At 43.6% G+C, this 20,400-nt stretch overlaps 1 protein-coding gene across 3 annotated transcripts in view; it reads right to left on the minus strand.

Moving 5' to 3' along the window:
• Positions 1 to 20,400, minus strand: part of DZIP1 (DAZ interacting zinc finger protein 1) — a 41,209-nt gene that overhangs the window by 14,346 nt on the left and 6,463 nt on the right. For 2 of the 3 annotated variants that reach the window (XM_084844750.1, XM_084844751.1), the window contains exons 2-10: positions 19,399 to 19,903; positions 15,158 to 15,242; positions 11,837 to 11,961; positions 10,692 to 10,853; positions 9,171 to 9,308; positions 8,268 to 8,330; positions 5,310 to 5,450; positions 4,007 to 4,058; positions 3,762 to 3,818 (exon numbers count right to left, since the gene is read on the minus strand). In XM_084844750.1, coding sequence (XP_084700876.1) covers positions 3,762 to 3,818; positions 4,007 to 4,058; positions 5,310 to 5,450; positions 8,268 to 8,330; positions 9,171 to 9,308; positions 10,692 to 10,853; positions 11,837 to 11,961; positions 15,158 to 15,242; positions 19,399 to 19,866 — 1,291 coding nt within the window. In that variant the 5' untranslated portion in view covers positions 19,867 to 19,903. Of the gene's footprint in view, positions 1 to 3,761; positions 3,819 to 4,006; positions 4,059 to 5,309; positions 5,451 to 8,267; positions 8,331 to 9,170; positions 9,309 to 10,691; positions 10,854 to 11,836; positions 11,962 to 15,157; positions 15,243 to 19,398; positions 20,088 to 20,400 lie in introns of those variants that run through there. The other variant, XM_084844749.1, reaches the window with a different exon arrangement.

Raw genomic sequence — 20,400 nt, forward strand, 5'->3', positions numbered from 1 at the left:
CAATGTTATCTTCAAAGCGCTTAGTGAGTAAGTCAGTGGGCATGCAAGGGTTCTTGAGTATCACCCTGAGTCCCAAGTTGGAGTCAGCCTTCAAAAACTCAGAAAAGCTCAGCTGGATAGCACTGTGAAGGCACAATAGCAGCAAGGAAATATGGTATGGTTTCTCCACTGCTTTCATCACTACAGAGCAGGCTCGGTAATGAGCTCTTATCTGTGCCCATCACTCCTGCGGAGGGAGACAGTCAGTGTAAGTCTAAGCTTCACCAAGACATGATCTGAACATGACAAAGGAGTTAGCCAGAAACCCCGCATTCCCAGATTACCAACCTGCTGCAAGGCTGAGAGTACCAGGACTACAGTGTGCCCTGCCACATGTGTTGGACCAATGATATCTTCGGACAGCCCTATGGTTGATATGGTGGCCATGAGCCATCCCTGAATGTCCCCCGAGCCACAAGTCTGGGGAGTCCTCAACACTACATCCCAGAACACCTCTGTCGGCTAGGCAAAGAGAATTTTAGGTGGCGGAGTTAACCCTTCCTTCCCATGCTATTTCCCTGACAGCAGCTTCAGAGGGAGAGATTTCTATCAGCGAAACAGCATGGAGAGAAAGGGTTAATCAAACAATCTTCCCCCAGCTGCAAACACATCTTCCCCAATGGCTGCTATAAGGCCAAAAAGGGGGTGGGGGAGACATCGGGAAATCTGATCACGGATCTTCCCTGTCATGTCTAGTTTGGCTCTAACAGTGCCATAGATACGTCTACCCAGAAGTAAATTTCACTGAGTTCAGTGGGACTTACTCCCAGGTAAGTGGGTACAGGATTGCAACAGAAATGAAACATGAGTAACTTTCTTGGGTCAAAGTCTAATTTTCAACTAATTTATGCACCCAAGGTGATACCTTACATTTTTATTTCATTTTTAGGTTGGTATAAGGCATCTTAAACTTGAAGTTTATAATATAGTAGACATTTTATAGGTTTTATTACAGTTGCTTTTTAATGTTTTTACCTGCCCTGAGCCCTCATCATGAACTGGGCTAGAAATCTAAATAAGTAAGGGTGCAATCCTATGCATGTTTAGACAGAAACAGTTCCTACAGTTCCCAGCATTCCCCAGCCAGCATGCTGGAAGTTGTAGGACTTTCTCTCTCTAAACATGCATAGGATTGCACTCTATGTAAATGTACTAAGATGGATCCATTTCACTGAATCCAATTGGTCTAAACAGTATATGGACTGTGAGGAGTGTTTTATTTTTGCTCACTTTTTTCAAAAAGCATAAATAGCACATGAAAACCGCTTCTATGTCGCAAAAAGGGAACAAACGGAACACAATGTTTAACATACTCACTCATGAGCATGTTCCGTTGATCTAACACTGCATGTTGCAACTGTTTTATTTGGATTTAAGAAAACAAAACAATGCAGTCATACTGCGTTAGTCTACTGCTAGAAACATCTACATGAAACCGCTGGGGGAGGTTATCCGGAGGGGTGGGCTGAGGTGCCATCAATATGCGGATGACACCCAGCTCTACCTCTCTTTCTCATCAAAACCAGGTGAGGCAGTGGCTGTTCTGAATCAGTGCCTGGGCACGGTAATGGACTGGATGAGGGCTAATAAACTGAAACTCAATCCAGACAAGACGGAGGTACTGTTAGTGGGTGGTTCGTCTGCCCGGCTAGGTGATATCCAACCTGTTCTGGAGGGGGTTGCACTCCCCCTAAAGGATCAGGTTCGTAGTTTGGGGGTGCTCTTGGATCCAGAACTGTCACTTGAGGCACAGGTGAACTCAGTGGCACGGAGCACTTTTTATCAGCTTAGGCTGGTATACCAACTACGCCCTTATCTGGACAGAGATAGCCTAGCTACAGTGATCCATGCTCTGATAACTTCTCGTCTGGATTACTGCAATGCGTTATACGTGGGGCTGCCTTTGAAAACGGTGCGGAAACTTCAGCTGGTCCAAAATAGGGCAGCAAGATTGTTAACGGGGACTGGCCTGCGAGCTCATATTACGCCAGTACTTTTCCAGCTGCACTGGCTGCCAGTCCATTTCCGGGCCCGATTCAAAGTGCTGGTGTTAACATTCAAAGCCCTTAATGGCTTGGGGCCAGGTTACCTGAAGGATCGCCTCCTCCCATTTGTGCCTGCCTGGACCTTAAGATCATCGTCAGCGGCCCTTCTCCGTGAGCCCCTGCCAAAGGAAGTGAGGTGGGTGGCTACTAGGAGGAGGGCTTTTTCTGCTGTGGCACCCCGGCTCTGGAATGAGCTCCCTAGTGAGGTTTGCTTGGCGCCTACATTGTATTCCTTTCGGCGCCAGGTGAAGACCTTTTTATTTTCCCAGGCATTTTAGCATTTTAGCTTTCTAAATTTTTATCTTTGCTGTTTTAAATCTGTATTTTAAACTCTTGCACTGCTGCTAGGTTTTATTGTGGTTGTATTGTTATATTGTGGTTTTAATGTTCTATATATTTTAAATTGTTTTATTGTGTGTTGTTTGGTTTTAATTTTTGTGAACTGCCCAGAGAGCTTCGGCTATTGGACGGTATAGAAATGAAATAGATAGATAGATAGATAGATAGATAGATAGATAGGAGAACAATTGGGATCTTCCCTTTAAAAGTATAATTTTGAAATTAATTATTAAAAAGGCAGGAGGGATAGAACAGGGAAGGAAGAGAGAGACACAGAGACAGAAAAGACCCACAGAGATAAAATAGGCAATCACCAGGAAAATCTTCCAAAATGAGTATCCAATTTATATCCAGGCCCTCTGTTCTGAATACTAAAAAAAAGGTTCTTTTTTATTTTTGGTATGTTCAGAAACATCAGAACTCCTACTAGCTGTACAGAGGTAACTTCAAGAAACAGTATCTCGTTTCTGTTATATTTATATAACAGTATCTGTTATATTTAAATCCATTACCAGCATGGATTTAAATTTAATGGACACTATGAAACCTGTCCAAAGTGGAGAAAATGGAACAGCTAAAAACAATTATTGATAAACATGTGAAGAACATTCTGTTCACCTTTGACCTTGCAAGTACAAGTGATCCAATTAACTGAGCAGGCAGCTATCATGTGATAAGTCTGCTGTCACTGAAAGATATTGCATCAATTTAATCATAAATATATCTGTGAGACTGAAGACAGGATGGCCATTTCAAACACAACCAAACTAATATGAGAGCTGCAATTGCCACATTATACATATGGTTATGAGCAGGCCCTCAAGTCAACATTGTTTTATAGCAAGCCTCACAATGTATTTCCCACATCTCTAGTATATTTTGGTTGAAATAAAACAGAGCTTAATTAGGTTGTCTGTTATTTTACAATCCCAATATTATGAAGTTTATTCAAGGTCGGCTCTAGCATTAGACAGGTTGAGATGGATGCCTCAAGCAGCTGATTTTGGGTGCTCTAAATTTTGATATAATAGTGTGTGCGTGTTGTGTGTGCGCGGGGGGGGGGGGGGGTTGCTGTTCTGCCTTAGGTTCCAAAATATCTTGGGCTGGCCCTAAGTTAATTTTATTATGATGGAATTTTATGCTCTAAGTTAAAAGCTTCAGTAACTATTATGCAAGAAGAAAATGCCAACATGTTACCTTGACAATGATCTTTTCAATACCTCTTAGGAGAGTTTAATGGAAAAATATTGCTGTGTTAATTAAATTTAGCTGGTAGTTAATGTAATCCCAGAGGACAACAGATTGGTAAAGATTTGCACGTCTATTACAGAAACTTACCATGCATGGATGACAGACTCGATTTGGGCTGAACAACATTCTGTGATGAAGCTTTCACTGGAAAAGAAAGGAGGGGAAGGGAGTAAACTACAGATATTTCTGAACAGACTTTTCTCAATGCAAGTATAAAACAGGAATTATTTTCTTACAGTGTACTTCAAAACTATCTGTTTGAAAGCAAAGATTAACAAGCAGGTACATGTAAGGCCATTTTGAAGTCTTTCTTGCTTGTAATTTCCACTTACCATCAGATGACCTCATGCTTTCTACTGATTTTTTTGTAGCCAAATTTTGTATCTGAAATACAAGGATAGTAAAGAGTAGATACGTATTTAGAAATGAGATTTCTTGGTATAGTATCCGCTAAGTGCCTGTAATTTGGAAGAAGTGAGGTAAGAGGGCATTACAGGGCAGAGTGGTGTTGGCTGGTCCCAGACCTATGGGTGTCTGACAGCTGGCACCTAGCCTTGAAGCTTCCCTGCCCACCTAGCTCATGGTAGCAGTAGCCTGCTTCATGAACAAGATCCCAGCCCAAGCATTACGGTAAGACACTCGTTGCTCTTGACAGGTTCCCATAATAAAGATTCAAGTCGATTGACATAGCTGGGGAGGGGGAGGTCTTCATTCCTGCCTAAGGTGAGCCCAATATTGGTGAAAATGACAAGCCTGTCTGGACAGTGGGAAGGAGGTTACCTTGGGGCCTGTGCCACCACAGCAGAGCTCAGCCCAACAATACAATGCCACAGGGTATTGCTTTGGGCCAGGGACAGTTGCGTTACACTCAGTGTTATAAAATCAGGCTGTGCTACTAAAGCTGTCATCCAATTTGATAAACCAAGCTGATCCATCCAATGGAAGACAGGGATTTCCCCAGAGTTTGTGGGGTGGGGTGAAAATTAACGAACTGCTTTGGCGCAGGGGGGAGGGAAGGTTGAGTCATTTTTAATCTTATGATGTAGTGTGGCAAAGCAGGTCCTTCCTACTTCCTGCCCCACCCCACCTTGTTCAAGGTGGTGGCCAGAAGCAACATACAAGCTAGCTACCTGTGATCATGGATGCTGGCCAGGTACTTGCTCTAAGTATGTTCTACTCAAAGCGTCATTAGAGCAAGTAAGCCAGCAGCCAAGAGCTGCTGCCACTGTCTGTCTGTCCAGCTGGGTAACTAAGGAAGTATGTTGTCCACCCACCCCACCTCCCAAGCAGGAAGGGGGGAATAAGAAGGAGCCACTTTACCAAGTATATCACGAAGTTTTAAATAGTGTAGCCTTCCCCTCCCTCTGAAACACTTTGTTAATTTTTGTGCCCCTCTCTTGAACACTGGCAAAATGGCCTCCCCTAATTTTCCCCAACCTGAAAGAGGGGCACAAATTGGGGGGGGGGGGCATTTTGAAGCAGCCCTAAGCACTAGAGAAGCCAGGGTAATTGTTTGTAAATATTTATTGTATAGTCACTGGACATTCATCTGTATTTTTCTATTTTTTAAAAAAAGAGGAGTTCTTTGCCATGCTCTGTGGCTTCAGATATGCAACAACTTTAAACAAAACAGACCTGGTGCTTTTGTGCAAGAATAAGGTCATTCTGCTCTTGAAGCCTCTGCCCTAGTTCTTCTATCCTCTTCTTATAGAAGATGTTGCTTGCATTGAATTCTTCAGTCATTGCTGTTTTGAGCGTCTCAATTTGTGATGTAAGCTGAGTATGTCAGATATGGAAAAGTAAACTGACCTAAATGTGACCTGAAACATTCCAATATTATATCACTTTAACTAAAAATTCAGGTTACCTGTGTAGGTTGTATCCCCTTCCATTCATTAGTCCCAGCTCAAAGGATTTTGCTCATAAAGGCTAAAAGCCAGAGCCCACACTCATGGCTATCTATAACAGAAATCCATTCACCCATGTGGCTCATTCCCCTTCTATATATAATGGGAAGCCTCCATAAGTAGGTTTGCCTGAACTTCTGAGTTTTGATAACCCAAAAACTCATGACTTCTCAAATAACTCATGTGGTTATGACAATTTTGGAACTTTTCTACAGAAATGCCCTATGAATGAGACACAACACACAGAAAAATATTTCTTTCTAGTTCTCAGTGATGCTATTTTAAAGAGAAAATGGACAAAAGGAATTTTGGTACTGAATATGCATTTATGATTAACTACATCAGCTTTCCCCAATATAGTTGGACTATAACTCCCAGCATCCCCAGCCAGCATAGCTGGGAGGGCACCAGGTCGGGGAAAGCTGAACAACACCATTCTGCAATGTCCTCTTATCAAAAACACTTCTCATGAGTGTCCCTGCTACCCTGGGAGGTGGAGATAAATGCATAAGCACCCACCTTGGTACAAAATTGCTAATTGTTGTAAGACTGTCTCTGGCTTGTATGCTGGCAAATCTCTCCTGAACTTCCCAGCTAACTGCTATTGTGACATACAAAATATTCCTGTGGGGGAGGGGGGATGTTTCCCCACTAACACTCCTGGCTTTGCTGACGTGGAATATCCACAGAGAGAAATAACGCCCCCCAACATGAATTAGGTCTTGCCATAACATTTCATCATGCAGGGAGCAACATGTGGACAAAGTAAATCACAAATGGCAGATAGGTAGGTTTGCTGGCCTAGCATGCCATGCTCTTTCCCAAAACTGAAAAGTTCCCCATATGATTGTTATATGGGAAATAATAATAATAAATAGGAACTTATATAATAAGTTGTTAGCCACCTTATGCGTTGCAATGGAAAGGATAGAAATAAGCAAACAGCCCTTTGCAAAAATGACATGATGGCCAGAGAGAGAAATGAGGGACAAAGTGACAAATTCCACTTGAATATTATTAGCAAAATTACTGATAATCTAAAGAGATTAGGGTTTAGAGAAGGAAGGTAAAAATCCTATGGGAAAAGTGACTTTGACCCAGTTCACATGTAATGGTGTGCTATTGCTGTTTTGACTATGCAGCCTCTGATTGGCGTGATCATAGGTTGCTTTGTGGCAAGTGAACCCGGACACTATGGGTTATTTGTGGGTTAAACAACCCAAAGTTCACCTGGGGTTAATCAGAAGTTGCATATTCAAAACAACAGCAGCATGAACGCAGCATGTGACCTGGCAAGTCAAGGGTGAATTAACCCACAATTCGCTGCTGTTACGTGCGAATATTACGCGCACCATCCAGAGGTGAACCTGCTCAGCTCTTTAAATTTCTGTTTGGTGGGGAAGGCCTCCATTCCAATTCCCAAACTGTCACGTTAGGATTTTCGTTTTTTAAAAAGGGGCTCCATGAAAAGTTGGATGGGAGAGCTTATGCTGATCTCTAGCAGCAGGCTCCGTGGTTAGGAATGGACCCAAAAGAAATGGGGAGGAATCGGAAGAAAGACTGATGCCATAGTTGATTGGGAAGCAGAAGTTACCACAGTATCTCCTGAAGGGGTGCCACAAGATATTGTGCTACCCCCAATAGCTGGCTGTACCACACAGTCCAAGGAGAGCACCCAGGACTCCTCACAAAGTGGCACAGGATGACAGACACAACTTGCTGTACGCAGCCATACCCAATCCAAAAGATGTGCCCTAGCACACCCAGTGACATTGCAAGGGACCATGGAAAGCACCTCTCATATTGCATTAGGAACATAGGGAGATGTCTTAACCTGAACCAGACCACTGGTCCATCAAGCCCAGTATGGTTGACACTAACTAGGCTGCATCTCTCCAAGGTTTCAGGCAGGGGTCTTTCCCAACACAACCTGGAGATGCTGGGGATTGAGCTTGGGACCTTCTGCATGCAAACCAGGGGCTCCACCACTGAGCTTTGGCTCCCTCTCCGAGTTGCTCTTCACTCCCAAAATTATCACTGCCACTGGTGACTGCTGGGCTTTCTTGAGCAGTTCAGCCCATCCTGCTCTTTTTCAAGACATTTGCAGGAAAAGGTGGAGGAAGGGGAGGCAACCAGTCTTATCCGCTCCCCAAACCACTTGACTCCAAGAAATCTGAAAACTCAAACCACAGACTCAGCACTACATACAGCACCTGCCACTCCACCAGAACAGCCAAACCTTCAGAGAAGCAACAGAATCTCATGGAACATGTTTTGTACAATTACAATTTCAGTAATACTCTAAATCAAGCCACACAATTATACTGCATATAGTTACACTGAACACTCTTCGAGCGAAGGGTCAGTTTCTGTATTTAACAGAACAACCTTATACACGTTTATTCTGAAATAAGTCCCACTGTATTTAACAGAGCTTACTCCTGGGTAAGTGTGCATAGAATTGCAGCTTGTTTCCTTTTCAACACAAGGACTGAATGTGAAAAGTCTAGACAAAACTTCAGTGGGAATGATCAAATAAATTCTACATAACTAGAGAGGTTTTAAAACAACAATTCTGAATAGATTGCAAGCGTCTTAGATAATAATGTGGGAGCATAATGTCTATTTTTATTTAATTTAATTACAGTAGGCTAGTTCTATATATGACACCACCACGCAGCTTCACCTGGTGTTTTTCATTTTCATGTTCTTCTTGAAGGGCTTGCACTTTAGAAGTCCACTTAGTTTCCTGTGTGGAACATAATATATGTGGTTAGCTCACTGGAAAATATGTCTTAATTTCATTTAAATTTAAATATAATATAAATGAATGAAGTACTAATATGAACAGCTGCACCAGAAAAGCAGCCATGTAGGATGGAGCATAATGACTACCATGCTGGCATATCAGCACAATCTGTGGTACTGCGCTGACATTAGAATCAGAACATGATGCATGACCACAGCAAAGTGGCAAGGGTAAAAAATAAACCCATGTTTCTTTTAATAAGAAAACAAATTCAAATGGGTTATCTGAGACTAGACTGTTGCTGAGAAATTTATATTAATTCAACACATTATAGGCACAAATTGGCTTCTTAGATTGCTTCATGTTTGTGTTGTCCACTTTGCAACATGTGGGACTATTGAGGAACAGTATTTGTACAGATAGTAATACCTAAACTAACAGAGGGCATTATCAAACTGTATTTTCAGCCTGGAGATTTGGCGTGGGGGAGGGTCTGCAGTTGAAAAAAGTCAAACATTCTACTGGGCACGCCTTAAGCCCTTGAACATGCCTCTCTGGATCCCATCCCATGAATATGTTATGCCACATTCTGCATTTTTAGTAGAAGACAAAATTTTAAAGAGTATCAGTGATTGAAAGTACAGTTGACCATGACTCAGGAACAAAAATACATACATCTGAGGCTCTGAAAATTGATGATCCTTCTGTTGAACAAGCAGAGGTGGCAGCTGAAGACCACCCCAAGGGTTTACTGTGTGCATGCTAATGCTCTGTCTTGTATAAACTGGAAACAATGGAACTAACCTCTGATATCAATGTGCATGAGATGTGTTAACTTACCTGTCTTTCAAGAAGATGCATTATGTTCTGATGATCTACAGCACTCTGATGTTTCTCTTCCATAAATTCATAGCTATCCTTTAGTGTGCCTAAATTGGATTTCAGGTGTTTGTTGGACTTCTGTACTTCTAATAAATGCTAAGAGTGCAACAACAACAACAACAACAACAACAGATAAAGGTTAGATATATATTGAAGGAAAGTACTAGAAGATAGGAAGTTGAAATAGTTCTCTTTTAAAAGATAGAAGCTGGTATATTTACATGCAATCCTACACATGTCTACTCAGAAGTAAACCCCATTTCATTCACTGGGCCTTACTCCTATGAAAACCTGCATAGGAGTGCAGCTTTAGCAAATTCTGCTAGAAAATACTTCCCATCAGCACAGTATTTACTGTAATTACCACCACCCCAATAATGGAAATCTATCCACTTTCTTGAATTTAATTGTTTTTAAGCAAACACTCAGAACAAAGCATGATTTATCCTTGAATGTCTCAGAGCGACTCCTCAACCACTTTTGAACACTGGCCTCAGTCCAAGCGTACACATGCAAAGCCCTCTTAGGAAAGCAATAAACATGCAAATCAGCTCTTTGGCAGCAGTAGGGACAGTGGAGAATAGATAGGGCTCCCTGCTCTCCCTCCCAAATTGCTGAGAGGTGGCATTACTCTATGAACAGGGCTCTATGCATGCAATCCTAGAAAGAGACCATGCATTAAGCACCTGTCTCCATGAAAAGTTCCTCATCAGAGAAGGATGTGTGTGTGGGAAGTGTGCTTCTGAGTGAGTGTGATTTTCGCTTGGATCACAGCAAGGGAGTTTAAGGGTGCAATCCTATGTAGGTATTTGTCAGCCTTTGGACGCAGAGGCTGACAACTATACAATGCAGGGTGGCCAGAGCATGGAAGTGATCCTTGCTTCTGTGCTCCAGCTGCCTTACATTTCTGGCTAGACAGGCAATTATGCCTGTCTAGCTGGGGAGCTTGAGAGAGGGAGCAGGGAGGCCACACGGTGCATAGGAAGTTGCGTAATGTGGCTTCCACAGTCTCCTCCCCTCCCTGCCCCTGCTCTCCTTTCCCTGTCTCCATGCCCCGTTTCCCACTATGAAGAGAACTGCGATGGCTAGGAGGGGGCAGGGGAGGAGGTGGGGAGCATGGTTCCCAGAAACTGAAAAATCCTATTGCCCTCTACACAGTGTCTAGTGGCCATAGGATTGCTCCCTAAAAGATTTAGGGAGCAATCCTACACATGTTTGGACAGAAAAAAGTCCTTCAACTCTCAACATTTCTCAGCCAGCAACTGCACCTTTAGCTTTTTAAAAAACTTATTTCTTGGTACTGAAATGAGATCTACGATTATACGAAGATTTTTATAAAGCTCTAGGCTTAGAAAACCTTCTGGGCCTTCCCCCAATATTTACAATTCACAAGGTTACATCTTGCACTTCAGGCAAGCGATCAAGTCAAGATGACTTTACAGAGTATACCCTCTGAAACTCAATTTTTCAATTACTTACGTTTTCTAATTCTGTATTTTTTGCAGTTAACTCTTTAAACTCCTTCATAAACATCTCTTTCACTTTCTCTAGTTCACTGGCCAGTTTTTCTTTTTCTTCTTCTTTCCATTTGTGAAATAAGTGCCGAATCTCCTCCTCCTTGGATCGGTGTTCTTCATATTCCTGAAATTGCTTTTAAGGTATTATTCTGAGAACGCTTCTCATGGATGCAACAGACCAAAATGTCATAAGCAGCACAAACGTCTAGCTTGAGAAGCCCAAATTTCTCAGACACATCCTGCCATCAGATACTCCAATGGCTTTTACACAGGTCACTGCTGACTGATAATTCTCTCATTTCTACAATAGTGCAGTCTTACGGGACTTTTGTTTCTCAGTGAAAAAAAAACCTGACTCCTTTTAAGAATACATGGCCAGCTTGTTAGTGAAACAACACAGCAGTAATCATTTCTTCTATTCAGGCTCCCTGCCTTGTCCTTGACTCCCCAGACCGAGGCATTTCTCTGTTGCCCTACTGGTGCCTCCTGTTCTAACAAGCTCTTATGCTTTCACCTTCGTTCTGGTCTCCATCTTACTTCGTTTTTTGCCTTGGCTCAAACACTCAACACAGACTGAGATGCTCTCAACTTCCCTGCTTGCCTGGATCACCTCCTCCATGCTCTCCCACATGACTGCCTACTTTTCTTCAGACCGCCATGCCTGACAAGTTGTAATACAGCTTCCCCACCCTTGGCATTGCATTTATGGTTCAAAAACCAGCCACATTCATGAAGTGACTCAAGGCTACAACCTTATGAAGATTATCCATGCCCAGCCTGATTCACTGAGTGCCTGCTTGGGGAACGCTGCGGGGGAGAGGAATATAGCCATGTAATAATTTACACTTCTATTCTGTTTTACTCAATCAGATTAAACCAGCCTTCCCCAACCTGGTGCCCTCCAGGTCTTTTGGACTACAACTCGCAGCATTCCTGATCACTGGCCATGCTGGCAAGAGCTGCTGGGAGTTGAAGTTCAATATATCTGGAGGGCACCAGGTTGGGGAAGGCTAGATTAAACCATGGGTGGGTCTCTGCAGGTCCACAGACTTATGGTCTCCCTGAACAGTATCTAGAAATAGAGGACTGCTATGGAGTATACCCTACCTTAGATAATTTGACCATATGAGCGTGTTGCTCAGCTTCTAACTGAGACCTGGTAAGCTGTAACTGCTCCTTCAGCTTGTTGATCTCTTCCTGTAATTTATCCGTATGTGCTTGTTTCTTCCGATCTGCTTGAAAGACGTACATGTTGGTGACTATTTTATTTTTCCTTACATTTCAGGAAATGCAGCTCTTCCTACAACGGCTTTTCCCAAATTCTACTCTGCAGAGTGCAACGCCAGGTACTTTCTTCCTCAGAACAGTATCACTCAAGGGCTATAAGGAGAAGCTCTACAAGCGCTTCTGAGTACTTAAGTTCTACTGAAAAGATATGGCAGAGTTTTGAAATGTTTCATTCAATGCACAAATCTTGGGATAAGATGTGAGCAAATTCTCACTCATGCAAGTTGCCCACATCTGATCTTGGACTATTCCTCCCTCCCACTGCAGGCTCCCACGTCACATCCCAGGCCTTTACTGCTGCAGGGGGCTGCAGTGGGGAGAAGAGTACAGGAAAGGTCCTTGCACAGCACTGAATGAAACCCTTGATCCTAATTTATAAGTATGGTAGATAATCACTGTGAATGGACAAAAGCAATGAAACCACTTTAGGTTTATTCAAGATTCCAATTAGACTCTCTTTTACCATCCTGGCTTACTTCTCTTGAACAACAGCGAAGACTGCCATAATATTTAAAGAGAAGCCACCACAGGTAAGCCTTGGATTCAGAATTTGAATGACAGACACCTGTCAAGTTGAATACTGACGTAGCTTTCTCCTTCTCCCATGCTTCAGGTTGCCTTCCCTCCAGTTTATTTTTTTTTAAGCACCACATGTACATTTATTTGACTGAGGAGGATATGGATGTCTTGGTAACATCATGGGCCCTAGTCTATCAGTGCTGTTCAAACCCAGTTTTTGCTGCAAACATGTAGAACTGTTTTTTTTCCCAGAGCTCAACCCTAAAGAGAGAAAGGAACAGTTGGGCTGAACGTGGCAAGGGGAGGTACTTCATGCCAACCCCACCCCTACTCTAGAAATATTTGTCTTCACCCAATGTGTTTGTTGTATTTAACTGCAAGATCCTACCTCTGAAAGGAAAAACAACAACACAGCTGATAAGTAACTGAGCTGCTGAAAATTACATCTCACAATTTCTTTTAGAGCTAGCAGCCCCCCCAATCAATCCTCTGTAATTTAATCAGACAGCAGCTGCAGCTGAGATTATGGGATAAAAACAAATCCAGAAAGAGAAATAGAATACAGAAATGGCCTTTTGCAGGCACCTCCAAACAAGTAAAGTGATTACAGGTCTAATTATGTCAGAAAAAAGAAAATTAGCAATGGTTTTAGCAGTATACATTTAGGGACTGTGTCAGCTAGTTGCTACAGCAAAAATCCAGGCATGTCATATAACTGAAGGAATGCTCATGGTGAAGAATTAAATGCTTTCAGCAGTAGAGCAACATAATGGGTTGAAAATATTTTACCTTTCCTCTTTCAAGGGGAATCAGCTGAGGGCTGCTGTGTCTGTGATAATTTCAAGCATGCAGAGTCACTCATGTATGAAGACACATTTATTTTGGGTTGTGCAAATATGTTTTTTTACACTTAATACATGTTTTGAGGTGGAAGCAGAGATTGGCTTCCAGATATAAGAGGCTGGGGGAAAAACCTGCATAGGTATTCTCACATTGTAAAATACCTGTGTATTTTTACAATAATATATGGACATTGTCACCTAACTGCAAATGACCTGCCCCGTTCAGTTTGGAGCCAACATTCGTTTTTTTTTTTTTTAATCATGTCAAATTTATACATATCCAGATGTTATATATATCAGGCTCACTTCTAGATTTGCATTTGTACAATCTGAAAAAAGAACAGAATTAACTTCAACTTGTCTTGGAAGTTCAGTACGCTGGCTCCAGTTCGTTATCACTCCAAGTTTCACTGATGTCAGTGAAAGAATTAACTTAAGTCTTGCTGGTTTCAATGGGAATTCGTCATGACCAGTGATGTGGGATGGATTTTCTAAAATGGAAATTTTTCTGGAAAATGTTCCCATTTTGTAAGTTCATTAGTAAAAATGAATGTATGTCCATTGCAAATACAATATTAGGAAAGCTTGGCAGTTTCAAAGTTGTAATTAATGTTTTTCATGATTAACCCTACCAAGTATGTGAGAGAATAAATATATGTCACTGAAATACATGTATGTCTCAGTGTGAAATAGAACTAATAGGTAGTAACCGCAAAACTGAAGGTGCCCCAACAACCTCAATGGAAGAAAATTGAACTCTGTTGAAATAAATGAGTAGTTGTCAGCTTATCATGCACCGTTCTTTGATTTCCTAAAATTAGAGAACAATCCTATGGCCCCTAGACAGTGTCTGGGGGCTACAGGGTATTTTGGATTCCTGAATCTGAGGTCGGAGACAGTGCTCTGACCTTGGAGTCGAGAAACTGCTCTCCCTGTCCCCTCCCCCTCGCAGCTGGCGTGGAAAGAACCACATCGGCTGCTTCTCTAAGGTCGCAAAAGCAACCTCAGACAGGGGGTAAAGGGGGCATTCTGATGGGCAGGGAGGTGAGCAGACCGGAGAGGCTGGGTTATGCGATACTCCAAGGCCTCTCCAGCCTCTTTCCCTTCCCCTCAGATGCACCCCAGCTAGATGGGCAAAAAAGTCTGTCTAGCTAAAATACAGAGTGGGAGGAGCGGGTAGGTGAAGGCATTGGATGGTTGTAACCTTCAATTAGTATGTCAATGTTTTCAGTACCTTTGTTTCCCCACCCCCATCCCTTAAATTTAAACAATTTATGGGAAGTACATGCTATTGTCTTTACATTTTTACAAGCATTCCAATAAAAAATTGATATTATATAACATTTAAATCACATTAAGCATGCTTTAATTTTTTTCCTCAACTATTTCAGGTCAAATACAAAATTATTGGGACAAAACTTATCATGGCATACTTTTTTTTAGTGTTGTTGTTTACTAAATACAAGTAAAATAGACCCACTAAATTAGAGCTCTCTAGGGCATCAGAAAATTTTCCAATGCAAACTAGAAATTTTCCTATGCAAATGACCCAATGCAAATTAATGTAATTTTCATCGGAATTTTTTCCATTTCAGAATTTACCAGAAAACCCACTATCACTGGTCAGGACTAACTGTAGCTGGATTGGAGTCACATCTCCAATTCCTCCTCGGTTTTTGACTGGTACCTGCCATATCTTATGAGCTTTTTCATGCAGTAGAAAAGATGGACTAGGTTGCCAATTCTGAGATCTTTGCATTTTTTTTCTTCCAATACTCACCAATGTGTGGCTCTTCTGCATGGCGTCGCTGCAAATGACTGTGCAGGAAGGAATAGTTCATAAAAGCTTTTTCACAAAATTGGCACTGCAAAATAAAGTAGTTTTGTCACACAACAACAAAAACTACATCCATGCAACTATAGTAGGCATCTTTGAGGAATTATCTCTGTATATTACCGTGCTAACCTAGGGTCCATTCCCAACCATACACCTGTGTTCTTAAAACAGTTAAGCTGTTTGAATGGATTTGGTAGTAACAGACAAAACATTGCAGCCAAAACCAATCCTCAAAGATCTCTGCTGGCAGAGACTGGTGACTAAAATCCATAAATATTAAATTATTAACGGGTTTTAAAATGTAAGAATGAAGCTGAAACTTTGGTTACTTCTTTACCAGTGTATTAAACAGCTTCAATTCCATAACAGTATGCAATGGCTTTGTCCGATTTATAGTTCTGATTCTGTGTTTTCAAACTCTCCCTGCCCTCATGTCTCAGTGAGTAGTTTTAAGAATGAAAAACAAAATGGGCCACACAAACTTGCTACTCCAAGCATTAGTAGAGCTAATTCTGTATCTGCCAACTGGAGATTCTTTAAATTAAATTACACATATACGCCCTGATCCAGGTATGTCAGAGGTGGGGAACCTCCGGCCTGGGGCCAAATCTGGACCTCTGGGGTGGCCAGAAGGCTATGTCCCCTTCCCCTAGCCCTATCCCCTTTACCCCAACCACTGATCGTTTAGTGGTTTCCCAGCAGTTTTTCTCGATTCTTAAAGGTTAAAATCCCTCTCCTTAGGCTTAGTTACTGGTGGTAAGGACATTAAGCTACAATATGCTGGTATTTTAAATATTTTTGGTCCCATCTCTTTTGCCTTAGGCCCTGCCCACCACCGGAATGCAACCCCTGAGAGCTTCCCTGAAATTTAATCCACGCCTTGGGTGGAAAGAGGTTCCCCAGCCCTTGCTACAGCCATGTGTGCAGACAGGCAGGCTTCTGCATACATATCCCTAGCTGCATGAGGAGGTGCGCACACAAACACACCCTGTACGTGAACACCCAAGGCTGAAAAGCTCCATCCAGCAATGGCAAGCCTCAGATTATCAATGATTGTGGCAAACTCCCATTCAGGTAGTCTGAGGAGGAGAGCATAAGGCTGGATCCAGTCCTGCTCCAGCTGAACAAGTGTATTGCCAGCAATCTGACTGGGGTTGCACCTGCACAGTCCTGGCTTATGGATATGCGATAGGCACTACATGCAGCAACCCACTGCTGTATGCACATATAACTGGACCAGACAGCCATGAGGGGTGTGATCCTGCTATCAGTTACGCATCTTAGTACCAACTTCAATGGGGCTTCTGCATCACTAATGAAGTACAAGACTTCAGCCTTGGAGAAAAGTTAAGCACCCTTACACAGATAATGAGTAGCCGAGTCATAAATGTATTGTATCAGTAAATAAATAAATGCTTAGGATATACATATTTCTTCACCAAACCATCACATTAGTCTAGTGTTGTAGGAAGAGGCACTAGTATACTGGGATCAGGGTTCTAGTGTGCAAACTACTAAGTACTGGCTCCAGATCATTTCTACATCATAATCCTATGTGGCTGCCCCTGTGGCACTTGCATCTTATGGCAGGTGCTTTGGGGCTGGCAAGGAGAAGACAAGGTGCTTTGTTCCACTGATCATCAAACCCTCTAAATATCAACTTGCTCCAAACATTGTGCTGGTGATGAGGGGCAAAGGGCCACTCCTATTGGTATTACAACATGACACAAAACACAGATGGCTACTGCTACCCCAAAGCTAGGGCATCTAGTAAAGCTACAACTTCTGGTACTCAGGGGTGGGGGCACAGCACCAGAGTAAAGAGACGCCCTTTTGTCAGGGCTAGTAGCAAAAAGGGAGGTATTAGCTGTATTCTGTTGCGATTTACAGGAGTGTGATTTCAGAACCTGTTGCTCTTCAGTGCGCTTGAAACGTGCACATTTTCTTGAAGGAACTGCTACTGTACATTTAGGGGTATCAGCTGGGACGATGTAAAACATGTGTAAATAGCATTTTAAGAACCTGCTCAGTGGAATCAGAATCTGATTCTTATTGTTGAATCCAATTCTCATCTACTATTTAAAAAACCAGCTACTGATAGCTACTATGCCATTAAATATAAATGCTTTGGAACAGCCACTAAGAGTATATAAGTTGCATTTTTTTTTTTTTTGATAAATACAAGAAGATACAAAGCCTGGATAGCAAGGGGTGAGTGCCAGGGAAATACCAAAAAGCAACAGGGATCTTCTACCGAAATATATCAAGACTTAATGCATTAAACTGGCTGTGAAATATAATTATCCAACCAAATACTCATGTTAAAACTGCCTCACTTGCCCGTAGTGGTTTCATGCTTTATTCTTCATGCGATTATTTTCATGCATGGTACATTAGTGTTTATGGCTTGGTGGGGATGAGACACACAGTGAGTTCTTGAAGTTCTCATTCATAAATAAACAAATTATATGTAACATAAATTATATTTAAAAATAAGGTTTTATCACCCAGTGAAAAGGGTTTGTTGCTTGGATTTGGGATCCTTACAGTAACTGCATTTGAACAGTATAGTAGTCCCATTTGTATCTTGTCCTTTTCTCAATGGATTTTGTGAAAGCCACCAACATATCCCCCGTACAGTGATAATACTGAACGTTTATGGCTTTCTTCACATAATGATACATAAAACACATATTAAAATTATGTGAAATTTAAATGCCTTCAATTGAGCTATGAGATATCATATGTAAGAACAAACAGTGTGCATGCCTCAGGAGCCCATGGCCCTGTTCTTGCTCACATGCCTGACTTATTTACTGGCAGTAGGATTACATGCTTAAGTGTTTTCAAGGGTGAGTATTACAGTTGCAAATAATGCTATCTTGTGCAAGTTGCTCCTGGGGACTTCCTCAGGGAAGCATGATCATGTTGTAAACCCTCCCAAAGTGACACCTTGACTGGACAGGAAGCAGAACCCCACCACCCATACAGTGTAACACAGGGGTCTATAGAGATTTTGGATACTGGGGTTCAGCGTGACACTGTATGGCCAGGGGTGAGCAGAAACTAGATCTCCAGATGTTTTGGACTTCAACTCCTGGCATTACTGACCACTGGGCATGCTGGTAGAGGCTTCTGGGGCTTGAAGTCCAAAACATCTGCAGATCTGCCTTCTGCCCACCCCAGAATGTACACCCTAACATAAGTTTTTAAAAACAACTATGGTACAGGAAGAAGAAACTGCACAACGGGAGCGGTATTGTCTTGAGATAGTACAATTTACTTGTTTGTTTCATCTTTGACTGAAATCTGCAACCTATTTATTCTCAAAAGGAAGCTTAAGCTGTCTGTGGGTTGCAGTATACTTAAGGGCACACACTCAAGATCACCTTGTAGGTCCATGTGCCTCAATCAGCATAATTACAAATCAAAGGCACCTACTAACCATGGGAGCAGCATCAACCATGCCACTCAGAGGTAGGTATAAAGATACTAAATTGATTATATGGCTATACCTCACTTGAATAACCCCTTTTGTACTCAGCACAGTGACCAATCTTATCTCTATTGCTGCCCAGACATTAAGATTTTACTTTACTGAACTGTTTAGGCAGATTACCCTACAGTTGTATTGGCTTAGCTAATAAGCAGGCCCCCCAAGGAGTCATTTTACACCAGCTTTCCCCAAGCTGGTGCCCTCCAGATGTTTTGGACTTGAGCTCCCATCAGCCCCAGCCAGCATAACCAATGGTCAAAAATGTTGGGAGTTGTAATCCGAAACCTCTGGAGGGCACCAAGTTGGGGAAGGCTGTTTTACATGTTAACTTTGACAGAAGGAATAAAAATAATTCAGGCTGTACACACACCAATGCGTTAATCACCTAAGCCACTAATTAGCATGATTCTGTTTCAAACACGATGATACGTAGGGGCCCCTCACTTTGTGAGGGTCCAGGGCAAACTGCCTGAGGTCTTTGGACAGCCCTGTTGACTGGAAACACAGGCCTGAGCGACTGGGAGACAAGGAAGGCTCATGGAGGCTGCAATCCTAGTCATAAACTTACCTGAGAGTAAATCCCACTAAACTCCATGGGCTAGGTAGACATGCCTACGTTTGCCCCATAGATTGATTAGTGCGGGTTAATGAATGCCCCTCTCTCCCTGGCAGCCAGACACCCACCCACCTGGTGGTAGGTGGCCCCGGCCTGGAGCATCATCTGCTGGGTGCCGATCATCTTCTTGCGGCGCTTGCACTCCTCCTTGAGCAGCCGGATCTCCTGGGCTCCGCGGGCCACGTCCTTGGCGAGCAGGTCGCGGTGGGCGTCGGCGGCCCGGAGCAGCTCTTGGTTGGCGCGGAGCTGGGCGCTGAGGTAGTCCTGAGAGTGGAGCAGGTACTCCAGGCAGAGCTGCGCCAGGCGCAGCAGCCGGAGCAGGAGCGGGTCGGCGGGGGCCTGGCAGTGCGGGCAGCGCTCCCGCTCCGCGGTGCAGAAAGTGACGTGCCCCAGGTGCTCCTGCAGCACCGCCACGTCCACCTCGGCCGCCACCCGCTCCACGTCCACGGCGCTCAGGCGCCGCCAGTCTGGGCTGTCGTGCCGGGGCCGGAACTGGAACGCGGGCAGCGCCGCCGGCACTGGAGAGGCCGCCGCGGCCATCGACGAGCGAACAGGCAGCGCGCTAGGCTGGCGGAAGCTGCGGGGAAGGAGGCGGAGGCCGATCAGTCAGCGCCCAGGGCGGATCGGGCCCGGCCACCCTCCCCCGGGCAGCATGCATGCCCCTGCCGGGGGCCTCTTCTCGTCCTGATGGGTCTCCTAGGCCGGTGGGCGCCGCCTGCCGGTGGTGGACTCTCCTGCCTTGCCCACGGCCGCCTTCCCGCGCTGCGCGTCCCCCGCGTTACTATGGCAACCAGGCAGCCCAGGCCGCTGCTGCTGCGGGGCCTGGTTCTGCAGAGACCTCAGTCCCCGCAGAGGCACAACGGGGAGACGGGCGGGGGGTGCCCGTGTGCCAGGCCTCCCGCCGCCTTCTCACCCAGCTACCCAACGCAGCAAACACATAATCATTCCCTTCCTCCCTTGACACAACCAGCAAAATCGGTGGAGTCTACGCAACCACCCCAACAAGGCCTCTTTCCATACCCCATAGTCATAAAACCTGCTACCTCCCCCCCTTGAAAGAATACCTGTTACAAC

The sequence above is a fragment of the Heloderma suspectum genome, chromosome 3, assembly GCF_057233095.1.
Source record: "Heloderma suspectum isolate Gila_16-S chromosome 3, 16-S_ref, whole genome shotgun sequence".
Taxonomy (NCBI): domain Eukaryota; kingdom Metazoa; phylum Chordata; class Lepidosauria; order Squamata; family Helodermatidae; genus Heloderma; species Heloderma suspectum.